The 17,659-nt window shown below is 43.2% G+C and overlaps 1 protein-coding gene across 3 annotated transcripts in view; it reads right to left on the bottom strand.

The window, feature by feature from the left end:
- The window catches only part of DDR2 (discoidin domain receptor tyrosine kinase 2), a 138,414-nt gene that overhangs the window by 33,280 nt on the left and 87,475 nt on the right, over window positions 1–17,659 (bottom strand). For all 3 annotated transcript variants that reach the window (XM_037506595.2, XM_054693524.1, XM_054693525.1), the window contains exons 3-6: window positions 4,901–5,003; window positions 3,326–3,557; window positions 2,901–3,048; window positions 2,418–2,523 (exon numbers count right to left, since the gene is read on the bottom strand). In XM_037506595.2, coding sequence (XP_037362492.1) covers window positions 2,418–2,523; window positions 2,901–3,048; window positions 3,326–3,557; window positions 4,901–5,003 — 589 coding nt within the window. The remainder of the gene's footprint in view (window positions 1–2,417; window positions 2,524–2,900; window positions 3,049–3,325; window positions 3,558–4,900; window positions 5,004–17,659) is intronic.

Genomic DNA, 17,659 nt, shown 5'->3' with positions numbered 1-17,659 from the left:
TCATATTCCTTGAATGTATCTGATGAAAAGTAAGCTCTCAAAATACATTTGTTGAATGAAGAAAAGTCACCCCCATTGTTTCAGTGAACTGTCATGTTTCATCTCCCTTTCTTCTCACCTTACTGTCTTGCATCCTACATCCAATCAGATTGCAAATATTCCATCAATGAATGACTCTCATTCCCATTCCTGCCATCACCACAAGGTCCTTAATTCTTTTCACCTGACAGAATTTATCATTTCAAAATGACCCTCACCAACCTCCTCTTTCTATCCAAATCTAACGTTTTCAGGCTACTTAATTTATCTGTCTAAAGCATATGTCTGCTCTTAACCTGTAACTTTAAAAATCTCATTCCTATTGATGAAGATCAACAGAGCCTCCACCTCCTCTTCTGCCCCTGATCTTGACATTCAAGTTCTTCCAAAATATGCCTTGTTATGCTCCTCCACTACTGTTTTACTACATAAGCATGGCCCATGTTTAACTCAACTATATATCTTTCCCAGACAGTCCCCTAAATTTTATTTTTTAAAGATTTATTTATTTATGCATACAAGAACTGGGGTACATGCCAGAGGTATGGGGGGTTAGAGGATTCACCAGAGACAGAGTGGGGAACAGAACAGGCAGACTGACTGAAGTACACTACTGAGGGGAGCAGCAGGAGAGTCAGGAGGGGTCTGCTGCACCATGTAGGATGCAACCTGGCCAGTCAGGGATCAAACTTGTGCTGCAGTGGCTGCGGACAGCTTCATAGGTTGCGTCTTAACCCCTTGTGCCACCAGGGAGGCCCCCCTAAATTTTATAACTGTAATTCCTCTGTCCTCATGGTGTTCCCTCTGCCCCAAATGCCACATCTAGATTCTTTGCCTGTGGGAGATCTACCTGTCCTTTAGTGGCTATCTGGGACTTCACCTATCCTATCATGTCTTTTCTGTCCCTCCAATCCTGTAACTTACATGCATTTAGCACTTCACCTTTACACCTTGCTTTTCTTATCTATTTCTTATCAGTTAGGCCTCATAACCAATAGAAGTCACTTTTATTACATGAATCCAAGGGTTTCACTCCTAATTCTATGCATTCCTACTGTGACTTGCTCTTTCCTTTGAATCCCAAGGCACCCATAAGAAATCCATTACTGTTGGCCTACATCATAGTAATTTATTTCCTGTTTTGACCCTCATTCCTAACTATGAGTAGTAGGATCAATGACTTCATTGTATTTGAGTATCTGCCATGACTAGCCGAATTCCTTGCACATAGTAACAGTAGATTAGCAAGGATTTATTAAATGCAATCCTTCTCTGATTTCTTCTTTGCCTTGAGTTTATGCTAGCTGGGGTGTGGCTGAGTGAAATGTGCCAAGATAGTTTAATCAAATGGTGAAGAACATCTCCAGTGATTAAGTAGGTGGAAAGGAAGTGACTAGAGATAGACAAGGGATGAATCAGGACTTTATTCAGGGGATGGACAATGGGGCGAGGGGGGACTGGGGGGGCAGTAGTTAATTCTTCACAACTAAGCCAATGAAAGTGGTTTGAGTACATTTTCCTTTGTGAGACTCACTAATCTCTCTCACACCTACTAAAAACCTCCATCATCTAATCTGGACTTCACTGTGGTCTGACCTCTACCAAGACCACTCTTTGAAGACAAAGACCAAGTTAAGAGAGAGAACACTGCTGAAGTGAGGTAGAAGGATGACAAGGCATGGCATGAGGGGGGGATATAGGTAGGCACATCTTGCATCCAACCCTAAATTCCTACTGCATCTGACTATACTTCTCTGCCATTGCCCTCAATGACCCATGCCAGGTCTATCCCTTGGTTCTTCTGCTGTTACCAACTCTAGCTTCTGCTACAGGCAGATCACTCTTATCCTCAGCCCTGCTTCCTTTCCTCTGCCTCCTTCCACCTACCTCCTCTCAATCAACATCTCATCCTAGAAACCTTCCTCATCTACTGTAAACAGTAATAGTTTCCTTCTTTTCACAATTTCTGAAGTGTTTCTATTTGTGGAGTTCATTCTTCCTGAACTTCTTAACCTATCCAATGTATTACCTTATAACTTCAGTTCTTCTGGTCCTTTGTCTTCCTAAGTAGACCACTATTTGTATCAGACCATATGTCCTAAGGATCAGAAAATATGGCTACCATAATTAGAGTCATACTATACAGTTTAGCCCTTACTATGTATAATGTATTGCTTTCCTTGCTATTATGTTGTCTTCCTGAACTAGACTATAAGTTCCTTACAAATAAAGACAATATATCTAAATTCTGTCACAAAGCCTGGAATCTAAATAAATAATGTTGTTAGATAGCTTACTGATTCAAAATCCTGATAAAATATCATTCTTTTCTAGCAGCCTTTTTTACATTCTGATGATCAAAGTTTCCCAGAATTTACCTGTACCCAACAGCTCCATCATAGACAGAATCATTCAAATAAATAATGGAGCCTCCAGGAAGTACAAACTGCTGTCCAGCAGGAGCACTGTAAGACACCAAGCCATCTGCCAAGAGAAACAGAGATATGTCCATGCCATTGGGAAGGAGATATGCCTGGGCTCAGACTACCTTTCCCAGAGAGCCATTTGTGGTTTCCAGGGTGCAATCTTGCATACAGGTCTACCTACCCAGGGTTCAATCTGGGCACCCAGGAACATTACTGAGGAGCACTAGCTCAGAGTAGCTGGCATAGTTACTGAGAATGCATTATTCCAGGTATAGGGCACTAAGTCCTGGGGGGAGGACAATGTTCCCCTCTTTACTCTAACGAAGAGGGAATCACTTAATTCCAGGGAATACTAATCCCAGCCCTTTCTGATTTTTACTTCCCAGGGGCTGGGATTTTTAATAAGGTCCATGAGAGCTCTCTTTAGGAACCTACCTAGCCAGACACAGCCATACAGCTCTACCCTCATGCACACATTCATGGAATGGTCTGTGACTGGAATGAAGCGGACAAATCTGGCCACAATGGGAGGCTCCAAGTCTTTTAGGAAAATGTCATAGGGGTTGCTATTTCCATCTAGCACCTGAAGAGAGAAAACAGAAAAAGTGAGGAGATACTATGAAGCCAACCTGACACATCACCATCCCTCTGATGGACCCTCTCTTTTTAATTCATGGAGAAGAAGGAAGCTACTTAACTTGCTCAGCAGCCTTGTATCCCCTCCCCCATCCTTGCTCATACTGGGTCACACGTTTGCAAAGGCACATGAGGTGTGTGCACACACATACCTACACACATAATCTGTATACTCCTCTTCTGGCCTAAGTCAAAGTATGGTCCTGGATGTGTCTTCCTCCTACCTGTTTCCCATGCCGATTCCGCCAAGAGATCCAGCGGGTGCCATCCCGACTGTAATTGATCTTGTACATGGGGGCAAACTCAATGCCATGGCCTCCTGCATGGCGCCCCTGAGTCCCCACCAGAGTGATGAAGTGCAGGGTGTGTAGGTCAATCTGTAAAAACTCCTTGAGGTCATCAGGCTCCACTGGTATCTCAGGGCACCAAGCTCCATCCCCTCCTTCTGAGTCCAACCTTGAGAGATGACAGTTGGGGAGACAGATGGGAATGATGAAAAGAGAGTTGCCTCCCATTCCATAGCAGGCAGTTCTCTTGTCCTGAGTCAGTCCATACTGACTCTGGGGTCTCCCCACCAGCCTGACTGCCCCCATAGCACCCACTTGTGGTCAGTTTTCTCCCTAGGGTGCATAATGAAACCCACAAAGACAGTCACCAAAGAGGATCTAGAACCTTCAGATAACATGCAGCCTTTATTTCCATCCTGACTGAGAGAACTTGAGGGACATGAAACTCTTTCTACCTTCTATGCCCCCACTGGGTCATCTGCCATGCTCCCTCCTACTTCCAGTCCCGTATGACTAGGCTCACCCTTTATTGCTTGGATATCAAGTTATGGGAGGGAGAAGAGCTGGAGCATAAGGTTTCCAGTGGTTTCTACAATACAGTGGAATTATAACCAGCAGGGTGGACAATGACTCTCAGCAAAGTTATGGAAATCCATGGCAGGATAAGGGAGAAGAATATTCAGGACAGTTGTAAATAATCTGGTTTCATGATATTAACTCCAGGCTGAATGACCAGTGAACAAAACTATAAAATTAGTATAAGGTTTATTTTTGGAACCTCTTACCATTTCCCTCTTCCCTGGAATGTTCTTTTTCTCAAAGATGTCACATACTCGTTGCTACTCCCTGCCAACCCCACAACTATCACTCTTGTCTTTCACGTGCTTAGGTAGAAATTATGGAGAAGGTTTACTAGGGTTGCTTTCCTGTGGGTGATTCCATTTTAACAGAAATCAATCCTTTATACCAAAGGAATTAGATTCTACAATGTGGATTAGGCCCTACAAGCAGTCATTTTTGACAAAGAAATTTATTACTATAGAGGACCCAGGAAGATCACTCTATTTATAGATGAGGAGGGACTATGTGAGGTAGCCCTGAGAGATGAGAACTTGTTGGAGGCCTCCATGTATGTCTAAGGTCATGATGCTTTGTACTGTGAATAATAATTCATGACACCTTCAGAAAGGAGACCAGGTCTCCTAACTTCCAGAGTCCTATGTAACATGTCCCTTCCCATAGCTATACTATCATGTGCTTCCTACAGTGTTCACAAGGAGAAGGGGGAAGCAAATTCTCTGTATACCAATGGGATCATCTACTGGGTGGGGATGGGGTTGCCACGCTAGCACATGCTTCCACCTGACTCCTTTCCTACCAAGACTTGCAAGATGCATTCCTCCAGCTCCCTCAAAACACTCCATTTCTTCCCAAGCACTGTAAGTCAGGATATTATGTACAGGAAACTTGTCCATGCCAGAGTTCAGGATTCCTGGGGGCATCCATCCTCACCTTCCATATTTGGCAGCTGTGGACTCTGACCACTGACTGGAAGCTGTGATGTCCTTGTCTGGAATGTGGCCTCCTGACATGCCTAGAGGATAGCGGCACATGGCTGACCCAAGAGAAAACAAAGAGAAAAGAGAAGAAATGTCTTTCATTTTCATTTCCAGATACCCCCAGGAAGAATGTCATTGATTACCAGACAGGGAGGAAAATGACTTAAATCTGGCTAATGGCACCTACAAGCCCAGCCTGATAACTGTGACCTCTTCATCCTTTCTTCCTGGCCCCCAAAGTCACTAGCCTCCAGTGTTCCAACACTGACCCTCAGTCAAATCTATCTTGGTTCAAACTCTGACAAAGTAATGCAACATAACGTAACGTGCTGAGGTACCCTTTTATCTGGAGATAACCTGTGGCCCATCCCCATTCCCTTATTAGTAGACATGCATTTGTAACCAATTTCCTACCAGTGCTGCCATCCTCATAATCACCAGCATTCTTTTGTAGGACACTATGGAGCAAAGCTAACAACTTTCCTAGGAAGGGACTGGCCACACAGCTCTGGCCCCATCATCACAATGTTTGGCCTCTAGAAAGAAATATTATCTCTGGATATAAACTTCCACTTACAACTAAGAGAGAGTAACAGGGAGTGAGCTACTTCCCTGGGTTAAGCAACAAAAAAATGGGCCAAGTAGATAAACTGGATTTTTTTTTTTTTTGACGAGTGATGTTTAGATTTTATTTCATTTAATTTTTATTTTATACATTTTTACATCATTTTTCATTTTTGTACAATGTATGCATTTTCATATTAGTTATCATCCTGTAAAATATCCAAGGATCATGCTCAGTGCAATAAGCCAGAAAGAAAAAGAAAAATACTGGATGGTCTCACTCATAGCAGGAATTTAGAAAACCTAAATAAGGGATCAGGAAAAAGACTAATTATAATAAAATAAGAATAAAAATCAACAGGCAACTATAAACCAGAGACACACTACAGGGGGAGGGGGGAGAAAGAAGTAGGATAAACTGGATTTTGATATAATGTATATCTGACAACAGAGATAGTAATCCCTGAGAAGCAAAGATGAGCACTGCCATTGTACTAGCTTTTTCCATGAGGGTCCAAGCTGCAACACAATGAAAAAGAAAGTCAGAGAGAATGAATATGAGATTTTAAGAGTCATATAAAGCTAGAGTAACCAAGGCGGTGTGACCATAGTGTAAAGCTAGACAAATACTTCAATGAAACAGAAAACAGAGCAGAAGAGGACTCCCAGGCACACATCCACACGTGCCATGTAGCCACTCCCCACCTAGGTATCTACCCCAAATTACTAAAGTGTATATTCATACAAATTCTCAAATTCTAAACTTTCTGGAATGAGAATCTGAAAGGAGGAAGGATGAGGAAATGCTTATCCTTTGAGGATGAATTACAGGATACTAGTAAGTCCAAAATTACCAGTGAGTGAGGTAAGAGGTATTTCAAAATCACTCACAGGGCATGGCCTTCTCTCTGCCTCATCCCTTTATGCAGGGAGGCTAGACCCTGAGTCAAGGGTCCCCTCCTTCACACTTACCTACGTGTGGCTGGGTGTGCCAAGCATTTTAGTTCTAAGGGTTATGACCTCCTGGGCAGGGAGAGGCTTCTGGGGGCCTTTACCCCACATACTGTTTGTCCCAGTTCAGTCTAGAGAGCCCTCGCAGTGGCATTTGAGACACAAGTCCAGCTACTACTAACGCAGACTTTTGCTCTTCCTTTGCCACTGTCACCTGTATGTATGTCTCCCACAGGGGGCCTGGTTGGCCAAGGCAGGCATTCCTGGCTCCTTTGACCATGTCAGAGCACTCCCAGCTGCCATCTTGATCCCTAAAATAATTTTTTTTGCCATCTGCAAGATGAAACGACATCCCCTTGTTTACCTCTTTTCACCCGTACAATAACTTGAGTGGTGCAGTTGTTGCTACTGAGCTTGGACTGTGGCTCTCAAAGTACATGAGGTGACCCACTGAGTGCCACACCTGGCAGGCTGTCAGGGTTTGACTCCATCACATTTCTGAGTCCTAACTCAAAATTTGTCTCAATACACCAGACCATAGCTATTTAGAATTTCCTATTTTTATTCATTCCATCACTCAAAAATGTCTTGAGCAAGGTGGGGCTACAGCAGGAAACAAAGTCAAGTGCCTATTGTCACAGAGCTTAGGTTCTAGTGTGGGGCAATGACAATAACAAATAAACACACAAGAGATGATTGTAAGTGCTGGGGAAGAAATAAAGTACAGGGAGGGACTCGGCATTATTTTCTGTTAACCTCAAGGTAACTCCCACATAAAGTGACTTTGAACAGAGACTTGAGAAAGGAAGTCACCAAGCAGGGTGACTCTCAGAGAGTGAGGCTCCATGTAAAGGGAACATGCTGTGCAGGTGCACTGAGGAAGGGCATTCTTGAATGTCAGGAATGCAGCAAAGAGGTCAAGCTCCCTGCAGCAGAAAGCAGAGCTTAAGCTCTTCCTAGCCTTGAGCAGGGTGAGGAACTTGTACTCAACTAAGGCAAGCATTTTTGAAGGACAGTAATACCAATCCCCTAAGTTTCCTCTTCCTCTTAGTTCTGACATTTTTATTGTCTCTCTCATGGCATCAGATGTATAGTGCAATGCAATACAATTATTTGTGTGAAAGCTCTATCTCCCCTACAGATGAAAAATTTGGGGGGGGGAGGGAAGGAACAATATTTTGTTCCTTTTCTTACTCTTCTTTTTATTTTGACTTTATGCACATTGGAGGAGTGAATTAAGTACTCCAAAATACCTGTTAAAAAAATAAAAGCTAAACCTGGGCCTCCCTGGTGGCACAAGGGGTTAAGACACAACCTATCAAGCTATTTGAACCACTGCAGCACAAGTTTGATCCCCAGGCAGGGAGTTACCCATATGGGGCAGCAGACCTCTTCTGTCTCGTCAGCTGCTCCCCTCAGCAGTGTATTTCAGTCAGTCTGCCTTTCTGTTCCCCACTCTGTCTCTGGTGAATCCTCTCACCAACCGCCCCCAGCTCTGTCATGTACCCAGTTCTTATATGCATAAATAAATAAATCTTAAAAAAAAAATCTAAACCTTAGAGATAGATCTAGATTGGAGTAAGAATAAAGTTGAACAAACACTTTCACTAAAGATTTCTTCCCTCTGTCTTCCATTTCACCCAGTCCATTTTTCCAATTACTCCAGCCAAAAATCTTGGGACTTTCTTGAATCTTTCATATTCCATATCCAGCCATCAGTTGATAGAAGATCCTGTGAGGCATTCAAAAACATTCCCACCTACTGCTTCTCAATATCCCACTACCATTCTAGACAAACTCAGGTTCTTCAATGCCCAGCAGAAGAGCAATAATCTCCTCAATAGCATCCCTTTGTCTACCTAATCACATGTATCTACTAAAATGTAAATCAGATCATATAATGCTTCTGTTTAAAGATCTCCACGAACTTCCCACCTTACACATATCCTTACCTGGTCACTGGGGCCTGTGATTTGCCCCCTGACTGTCTTGGTCCAGACACCCCTTCCGCCTTCCCCATCAGATCAGCTACACTGGCCTCCTTGCTGCTCCAACACACTAAGGATGCTGCTTCTTCTGAAATTAGCTTTGACTATGCGAGCATTTAATTTAGTAATCATCTCCATAGGTCCGAGGAAAGAGAAGTGAAATGTTTCCCACATGTCAGCACCTCTGAAATCTGAATGCAACTTCCAAGGATATACTCCTAATTTTCCTGCTGGTGTCTATCTATCTATCTATCTATCTATCTATCTATCTATCTATCTATCTATCTATCTATCTATCTTTCCCCCTTAGAGGTACATAAAGCAATGATCCATTGTACAGGCAGTAATTTCAATAGAACCTAGTAATAGCAGTATCCATTTAGGGTACTTATCAAGTGCCAGGCCATGTGATAAACATATTCTCATTCATTATTTCAATTTTCCTACTAATCACCATTTTACAGCTAAGAGTTTAAATCACCACCAAGGCCATTCATTGCATGAGTACTAGCTCAGCTCAGAATTTAACTAAAGACTGTAACCTCGTTAAATGATACAACCTCTGAAAATCAGATTTCAAAGCCACTCCTGGCTCGACACTTACACCACACAGATTTGAGCAAACTATGACTCTCTTTAGGGTCTTGGTTTCCTTGTGCAAAAAGCAAAGGAGCTGAACTAAACAAACATAAGACAATGATTTCCAAAAGTCAGTCCATAGACCAATAGCTTTACAATCACTGGGGAAGGCTCTAGAATACATATTGGGAGCATAACTCTGAGAGAATTTTTTGGGGGCTGTGTATCTGAAACTGATACACACCCCAAAAACTCCCTGCCTAATTTTAGTATCCCAGGTGTTTCTGCTGCACAGCCAGGCAGAGCAAACCCTGTACCCAGGTCCCTCCTGCCTGGACACGTGATGGTTCTCTGGATCCCTGGTGAACAGCCCAAGAAATGCACATTCCCAGCCCCCTGGGCTTTCTTTCCCGGCTATCACACAGCTCCAGTCACTGGGCCATGAGTGCTTCTCGGAACAACTAGAGTAAACCAGGGAGGGGAAAGAGGGTCAGACGGGGTGAGTCATGATATTGTTGCAAATGATTTTCCTCCAAGTCTCTGCTCATCCTGGGAGCAGCAAGCAAGAGTTTTTAAACAGAGCAGCCACTGCTGCTGCCTTTAGGAAACATTCAGTTCAATTATATTCCTGGGATTAGGAATCCTTGGGAAAGACTAAGAGAAAGCGGGGGAGTCCCCCAACATAGAATCTGGTGTCAAGTCATGCCCGTTGCCTTCCCAAGGGCTCTGCGTTTCTCCTGATCAGGGCCTTGGAGCCAAGATCTTCCCTGTGTACTCCTAGGATCAGCAGCAGACGATCATTTGGGAACCTGTTAAAAATACCGATCTGGATCCCCAGAGCCAGCAACCTCTATTGTAACCAGCCCTTCGGGCAACTCTGAGGCACTCAAGTTAGAGACCTCAAGTCTGAGAAATCTAGAGGCTGGGGGATGAGAGGAGGCTCTGTTCTCTACTTAAAAGAAAATGAGGCAGTACTCCCCTCAACTCAGCCACTCCAGCCCTTTCCATCTCACAAAGGGTTTTAAGCCAACTGTGGACAGCCTATACAGTGACACTACCCATGGGGCCAGGAAGTGGCTCTCCCTGGGTCAAGAAGGGAGGCTCCAAATCTCTGCCTGGAGATCAATACAGAATTCTTGGAGGAGAGAATTCAGGAATGACAGGTGCTATGTTATTCCCACCAGGAGGTAATCAAAGGGTGAGCAGTAAAACTGGTTTCTGTGAATGGTCCAGTCAATCAGCAAATCCTTTAGTTTCTCCCCCCTGCAAATTTCTTGAGCCTAGCTATTTCTTTCCCTCTTCACTCATCCCATCCAGGGCCGGCCCACACTCCACCATCTCACACGTACACTACTACTATGCACTTCTACCAAATGAGCTTCTTAAATCTAATTCTGAAATTAACCTTCTCATCACTTTTCATTCTTCTTAGGGTAATATGACCCATACAACTCACAAGATCAGGTCTCAGCTGACCTCCCAGAAGCCTCATCTCAGGCCGTTCCTAGATCTTTGCTCTTTGTCCCAGCACAGGGTCTTATTGCTGCTTCATAAAGGTCTGAAGTTCATTCCAGATTCAAGATCTCCCTGCATTTGATGACCCCTTTACTTGGAATGTTCTCCCCTCCTTTACTGCTAACTCTTGCTCATCCTCCAGCTCTGCTCATCCCCTCCCTTGGGGAATTCCTCTGAGATCTGGGATAAATTAGGAATCTCTATATGCTCTTGTAATATACAGGTTATATTACAAACCCTTACTGTTGTAAAAGTTTTCCTTTAGACACTATTATATAATATTATATATAACATAGTTGTTTAATTTTGACTCCCCCTCCAACTTGTGTCATGAGGGCAAGGGACCTTATCTACCTTTATCTCTGTTGTCTCCCCAGTTTCTGGTAGGGTGTCTGGAATTAAATGAGTGATCAATAAATATCTGTTGAATAAGTCTTAAAAGAAGAACTTTCTGTTGTTTATTACCACAGGGTTGAAAAACAAAGACCTGATGAATTATGTGATAGTAGCCTTCACCAAAAATGGTTAACCAGGCCACAGGTATGGAAAATATTCCTGTAAGTCCTGTAAAGCCCATACTTTATTACAACCTATATTTGTGTCCTGGATTTACTTAACAAATGGATCTATTTTTTAAAACGATCAGAAATTTATTTCAGAAATAAGGTCCTGTTATATGTCAACTATTATATTGAAGATACATGGTGAATGAGATGAAGAAAAGGATTAATCTCGTGGACCTCACTTTCCAGTAAGGAAAAAAGACAAAAGACTATTTCTAGTAATCAAACCGACAATCAAATTGTCTACAGGACAATAACTATTACTGCAATTACTATTATAAGCAATGTGACAAAATCATGGAAACACTGGCGATAAAAGTGATGGTGGGGGTGAGGGGGCTCTTTTAGGTGACAACTTTCACCAGAGATCTTCTATTTCATGTGTGTTATTGACCTCCTTCCCTATTGGATTGTGAGCAATTTTGAGAATAGTAATCATGTCTGATTCTTCCAAGCCCACTTACCACCTGCCAACCAATACATGGCATCCATTAGATGCCCAACACATCTGGCAAATAAATAAAGTAGATGAGATGGTGGAGAGATGGGTGGAGGGGTGGAAAGATGGCTAAACTGTGAACTTTGCCACATGTTGAATTCTTAAGGGCAGATAATGTGATGGATTCATTTCTCTGCTCTGGAACCTCCCAAAGGGCATGGCCATAGTAGCTGCTCAGCACATGTTGGCTGAACAAATACCCTGCTCAGCTGCATGTCAGCAAACAGCTCCACCCCCAGTGAAGATCAAAGTTTGTCCTGGCTTGTTCTCACTTTCCACCATTTCTAGGACAGGAGAGGCACAGAGGATAGGAAAATGTCAGGAATCCTTCCTGATGCCCCCGGATGGTGAGATCCCCAGCAATGCCAGAGCCAGAGTCTGGGCCCCAGGGATGGTAACCAACTTTGAGAGTGGGGCCGGAGGTCTAGAAGTCAGAAGCAAAGAACATAAAAATGGTAATTAAGAGAGAAAATCCAGCAAAGCAGTCACTGGGCACAGTTTCGTGGTGAATCAGTCTTCCCAGGCCTCTTCTCACCTCATAGAAAGAGCACAGGAAAACAGACAAGATGATCTTGGATGGCCTTTCTCATCGCAGTGGCTTTTTATAAGTCGTGGCCTAGGCAATGCCTGTAGCACTTCTCAGCAGAGGCGGTATAGTTTTCCTGCTGAATATGCCTATTGCAGGTAAGCTCCTTCTGTGAAAGGGATCCCAGCTGATGAGGAACACTCAGATGTGCCAGGTAGGAGCAAGTCCTAAATGTCAGGCCTCCTTGCTTCCCCCCAAACCTTCCTCATTATCGCTCAGATCCGACCAATCTGAGAGCCATGTTATGCCAATAAGGACGTGTGAAAATGCATGGAAGTCAGAGGAAGCAAGAGCAGGCAGGGGAGGACCTCCTGACTTTGACTGTTGATGCCTTGGTGGTTTCCTGATGCTTCTGCTACCCACCAACCTCCTGGGATAGAGAAGCCAACCCACTTTTCCAGTTTCCCTGAGTGGAAAACTACCAGCGCCTGCTGCTGCATGCCAGGAGGGACCTTGATCCATCCCGAGCTCTGGTGGGGCCTGGCAGGCAGGCTGAGGAGAAGCAGCTGCCACCAGTTCCCAGCTTCCCAAGAATTATTTTCATGTGATGCTGCCAAGGTTGAGAGTCTGAAAGGGCTGCTTGTTCCGCAGTGTTTACCATCTCTGCTAGCTCCAGACCACAGGTTCACCCATCAATGAGTGTTCTATATGCAGCTTCCAGGAAGACACACACATGGCACACGTGAGACCTGGAACATGGAGAGTTGGCATCCGGGTCTCTCCGGGCATAGGGAAGACAAAACTGACCAGGAAGGTGATTACTGGGGTCAACCAGAGGACCCAAGATACACCAGGGTCTGAAGGAACATTTGCCATCATAAAACATGAGAAACAGGAAGGGACTTCAGGAAACTAACTCCTTCGGTGGCTCCTTTCTGGCCTCAGAACCCAGAAAGGTAAATTGATTTACTCAAGGATGCACAGCAAAGTAAAGTAACCAGGACCAAGTTCAGATCTCCTGAATCAATGGTTCCTCTTTCTTCAACCCCAGGCTACAGTGATCTAATTCCTCCAAATCTAGGAAGAATAAGTTGGTCCAATTCAAGAAAACAGCATGGGCCCTTCCCTGCCCCCACTCCCAAGCTCCACATAGCAGGCTACTTCACATGGTTCTCTGTGCTGGTAAATATCTATATAGTGGAATGTTGCCAGGTGCCAGAGAGATTCTCCGGGTTCCTCTATGTACAATGAGTCTATTCTGCTAACATCTCTTTTGCCAAGTTGAAATTCCCCTTAAGGATTAGCCCTTTAGAATTGAATTTTCCTAGAAACCCAAACTGCTTTCCAGAAACAATTACTGTTGCATTCCAGAAGAGAGTTCCCAAGCTGGAGTTCAGGCACTGACGTGAGAGTGAGACGAGATATGCTGTTCTGCTTGGTGACCAAAGACAAGGAGGCCTTCACAGTAAAACTGTATGTTCTGTCCTTCAACAAGGCTGTAAATCAAAGAGACAGCTGGATAGCCACGAAGATCAGTAGTTGAGAAGATAATAGGGGCATGACTTGAAATCATAATAGGTTTTTACTTAGAACTTGAGTCTGCAAATTTCAAATGATGGGACTTCGAGACAAGTTTCAAAATCACTCCAAACCTCAATATCCTGGTGTCTAAGAACCAAAGCAGGGTCGTTGTAGAGATTTAATGTATACAGAGAATGTAGTACATGTTATGGAATGAATAGGGCTCAACAGATGATATCTAGGAACAGCTGAAGGCAAGAGTATAAATTGCTTTAAATATTACATCTACGCTTTCGTAAGCAATTCAGAGGTTTTATGGCCTAGGGCAAGTTACTTGTGCCTTCAGTTTCTGTTTATTGGTAGTAATAATACTTCTTTGTGAGAATGTGGTAAGGAAGTATGAGTTAATATATGTCAAATACTTAGACTAGTGTTTAATCATGATTAGGCATTATCATTTTTAAATAATTTTTACTATGCTACATTCTAAAATAAGATTGTAACTGGCTTGCAAAATTGAATAAGATAATGACTGAATGACTGAATGAATGCAGACATTTGGGTTAAAGAGAAAGGAAAGCAGGGCCATAAGATAAGCTATAGCTATGGTTGTATCTAACCAAATATATTACAAATATATACAATATTAAATATTACAATACCAAAAATATTACAACTATAACCAAATATATACATCACTAGTGATGGGTCTCAAATTTGTCTCTGAGCTTCTTCCTAGTCGATTCAAAGAGTAAAACATAATCAATTAATGTGAATGTTAAAGGCAGCAGGATAAAAGACAACTTTTTGTTTCTATTTCCACATGGGAAGAAGTAGCTTTCAGGAATCAGTGCTCCTCCCGAGAATAACTAGAAGAGTCAAGTAAAAGGTGTAAATCACTTATTTGAAGGCATCTGGTTGTTGCTGAGGGAGTGAGAATAGAGGAACAAAACATCAGGGAAGGGAGAACCTGAGAAGTGGCATCATTTCTGCACCAGTCACTTTTAGCCATTTGCCAATTTAGAGCAGAAGCAAGAGGCAGATGCTGAGTTTTGCCCTGGACTTGGGTCACCAGGGACCAAAATCTCAGAGCTTTTGGAGGAGACTTGGGAACCCCATATAGGCAGTCATTTCCTTGCTTGGCACATTTTGCCAAATCAGGCTTGAGAAGAGGGGAGAAATAAAAATCCAACAAGAGACACTCTGAGAAACAGCTGAGCTTTTGAGAGTCAACAGGACCCATCAGGCAAAAATACATAGAGAGCACACAGAGTTTTCCAAAGCATTGGATAGTAAGAATGCTTCCTACCAGCCATTCATTGTAAAGATTTTCTGCTCTCCCAAGGAGAGGCAGAAGCAACTGCTCTAAGTATTGGACAATGTGCTCAAGAAAACCGAATATCCAAACACATTTTTAAGGAGAAGACCACCCTACTAGCTTTAGAGGAAATTTTGTTGCTCTAAATAAAGGATAATTTATACTGAATTTTAAATTACCTAAGCTTACCCAAATACATGTAAGTTTCTCACTGCTGGCATTTCAAGGAAGGAATTCAGATTCAGTCTTTTGGATGCAATAACCTATATTCATCATACAGGATTAGGGTTAGGGCTAGATTTACTCCCTCCCAAACCTAGCACCCCCATAATTTTAGGGGAAGCTATTCTTATGGGCTCCTTCTCAATTTCCTAACATCTTTATGAGATCCAGTCTCGTAAGGCATAATCAGATCTCTTTTTGCAGAGAAATCTGGGAGGTAATTGACTTCTTTCTCCTTATTCCTCAAACACGTAGGTTGTCTATATAAAACAAGCATTGTGATAGGTGTTGGTCATGAATACACAAGAGATTATCACCACACCAAGTAGGAAAAAGGCCAAAGTCATAAACATCTGTGAAGCAGGAAAAGAAAATTTGCATACATCTTAAGAGCTCATCACCTCGACTTGCCCCAACAAAAAACCTCCCTTTAACTTTTCTATGTATGTGTCCAAACCATTAAAATATTCTGGGTGGCCTATCTTGGCACATCCACGCTCTTCAGCATCCTGCTGGCTAAGACCAAGGGCTAAATAAAAATCTCACTATTCTCCCCCCAAAAATGAATATCCTGTTCAAGATGTCCTCAGCCTATGCACAGGGCCCCATGTTCTTGGAGTTGGGGTGGCCAGGGCTCAGGACTGGTGGAATTCCCATTCCTCAAAGGTAACTTGCATTTCTCTTGGGGATCACAAGGGAACATAATATTCATTAATGAACTCTTTTTCTCTTTCCTCCTCTATCATCTGCTTCATAGAAACTATTGATTTATGGGTTTTGGGTGATTTTTATTCCTTTTCTTCCAAAAGTAACAAACCACAACCCTTGATATATGCTTATAAATTCCCAAAGCCCATTCACATCTATTATCTCCTTTTGTCCCCAACCAGTTTGCCCTATAAGTGTGGAGAGCAGAGCTTATTCTCCCCATTTTATAACTGAATCCAGTGAGATATATAGATTGACCTAAAGTCATAAAGCTAAAGAGTCAGCACTGGAACTAGAATCCAGACCTGCTTTTCAATGCCATGGGGCTCAACAGGCCATGTTGTCCTCACCCTCTGCCATCAGCACATCCTCTCCACACTGATGTGACCTCAGGATCAAGCTGGAGAACAATCTAGGCAAAGGACCCAGGAAGGCTTAACTTATTGCTGGTCTACACACCACAAAACATTGTGGTTCTCTGATTTGTTGAAATAGGATAACAAAAGGAACCTGTATGGGTTCTGGGGAAAAGGGCATAATAGAGCATTTTGCCCACACTGGGTGAAGACAAATTACTTGTCATAGACTGAGGCTCCCAAAATTATGTGCTTCTTGGCTTTGGTGCCACCCTAACCTCATCTTTGTCCTCATGACCCCTCTGTGACAATTATATCCAATCTTTTATCTTTCTACTTATGCCTATTGCCTTTTCTTAAACTCAAATGCCCTCCTTTCTTCTTTTCACCCTACCTGGCAAATCCTTCCTCTGTAGCTCACTCTCACTGTCAGCGCTGCAGGCACCAGGGCGGTGGTGCATTGACCTGGTCATTAGTGAGTTCATCAGTGAATATTACAGGAACCTCTGTGGGCCTCACACACTAGGGATGGTAGAGCCGAGGCACCAATAGAAGGGATCGTCTCAGATCTGCCAAAGAGCTAGGTCTGTAACCTTCAGCGAGTTACTGATATTTCTGGGCCTCTATTTCTCCTCTGTGAAACTGGATAATAAAGCACTCACTTCATAAGATGATTCTGAGATTAAATCTGTTGAGACCGGGCCTCCCCTGGTGGCGCAGCAGTTGAGTGCTGGGTTGTGAGGCTGCCTGCAGCCTCTGCAGTGCCAGTTTAGCCCCCGGTCACCAGCTAGGGTCCCGCAAAATAAATAAATAAATAAATAAAAATAAATCTGTTGAGACCTTGTCAAATGATACCAGGAATCTACTAAATCATTGTTGAATATTAGTTACTATACTTGGTGAACTTTGCATTCTCTTTTTCGTCATGTACATAACCAAGACTACTTGAGGGGCAAAAGAGTTTTTGTTGTCCCCAGAGAAAGATCCTTTTCCTTGCAGGAAGGTTATGAGAGGCCACCCTTGGATTAGACTCAACAAACAAACACACAAACAAGAAAGAGCCAATCTGGGCAGCCAGGCAGCAATGCTCACTGTAGAGAAATTCAGTCAGGGAGGTCCCTTCCTGGCTTTTTACTCTTCCTCCTGGGTCCTGATCTGTGAGGCCATGTAAAGTACACATACACACAGCATTAGCATCTCAGGCCTGCCATCAAAGATCTGAGACCAACACCACATTCTCATTAACAGAGGAGACCACATGAAGCCTCAAAGCACATCTCTGGGGCCATAAAAAATGAGAACCCAGAAAAACAAAAATAACTGTGCAATTTGGAAATGTGTGTAGGTCAAGTCACATGTATCCACTGTGGGTAGAGACAAAGGTGTGGGGAGCAGGGGCAGC

The sequence above is a fragment of the Talpa occidentalis genome, unplaced genomic scaffold, assembly GCF_014898055.3.
Source record: "Talpa occidentalis isolate TD23 unplaced genomic scaffold, MPIMG_talOcc4v2.1 talOcc4.12, whole genome shotgun sequence".
NCBI classification, from domain to species: domain Eukaryota; kingdom Metazoa; phylum Chordata; class Mammalia; order Eulipotyphla; family Talpidae; genus Talpa; species Talpa occidentalis.
This window is presented reverse-complemented; position numbering and strand designations above follow the sequence as displayed.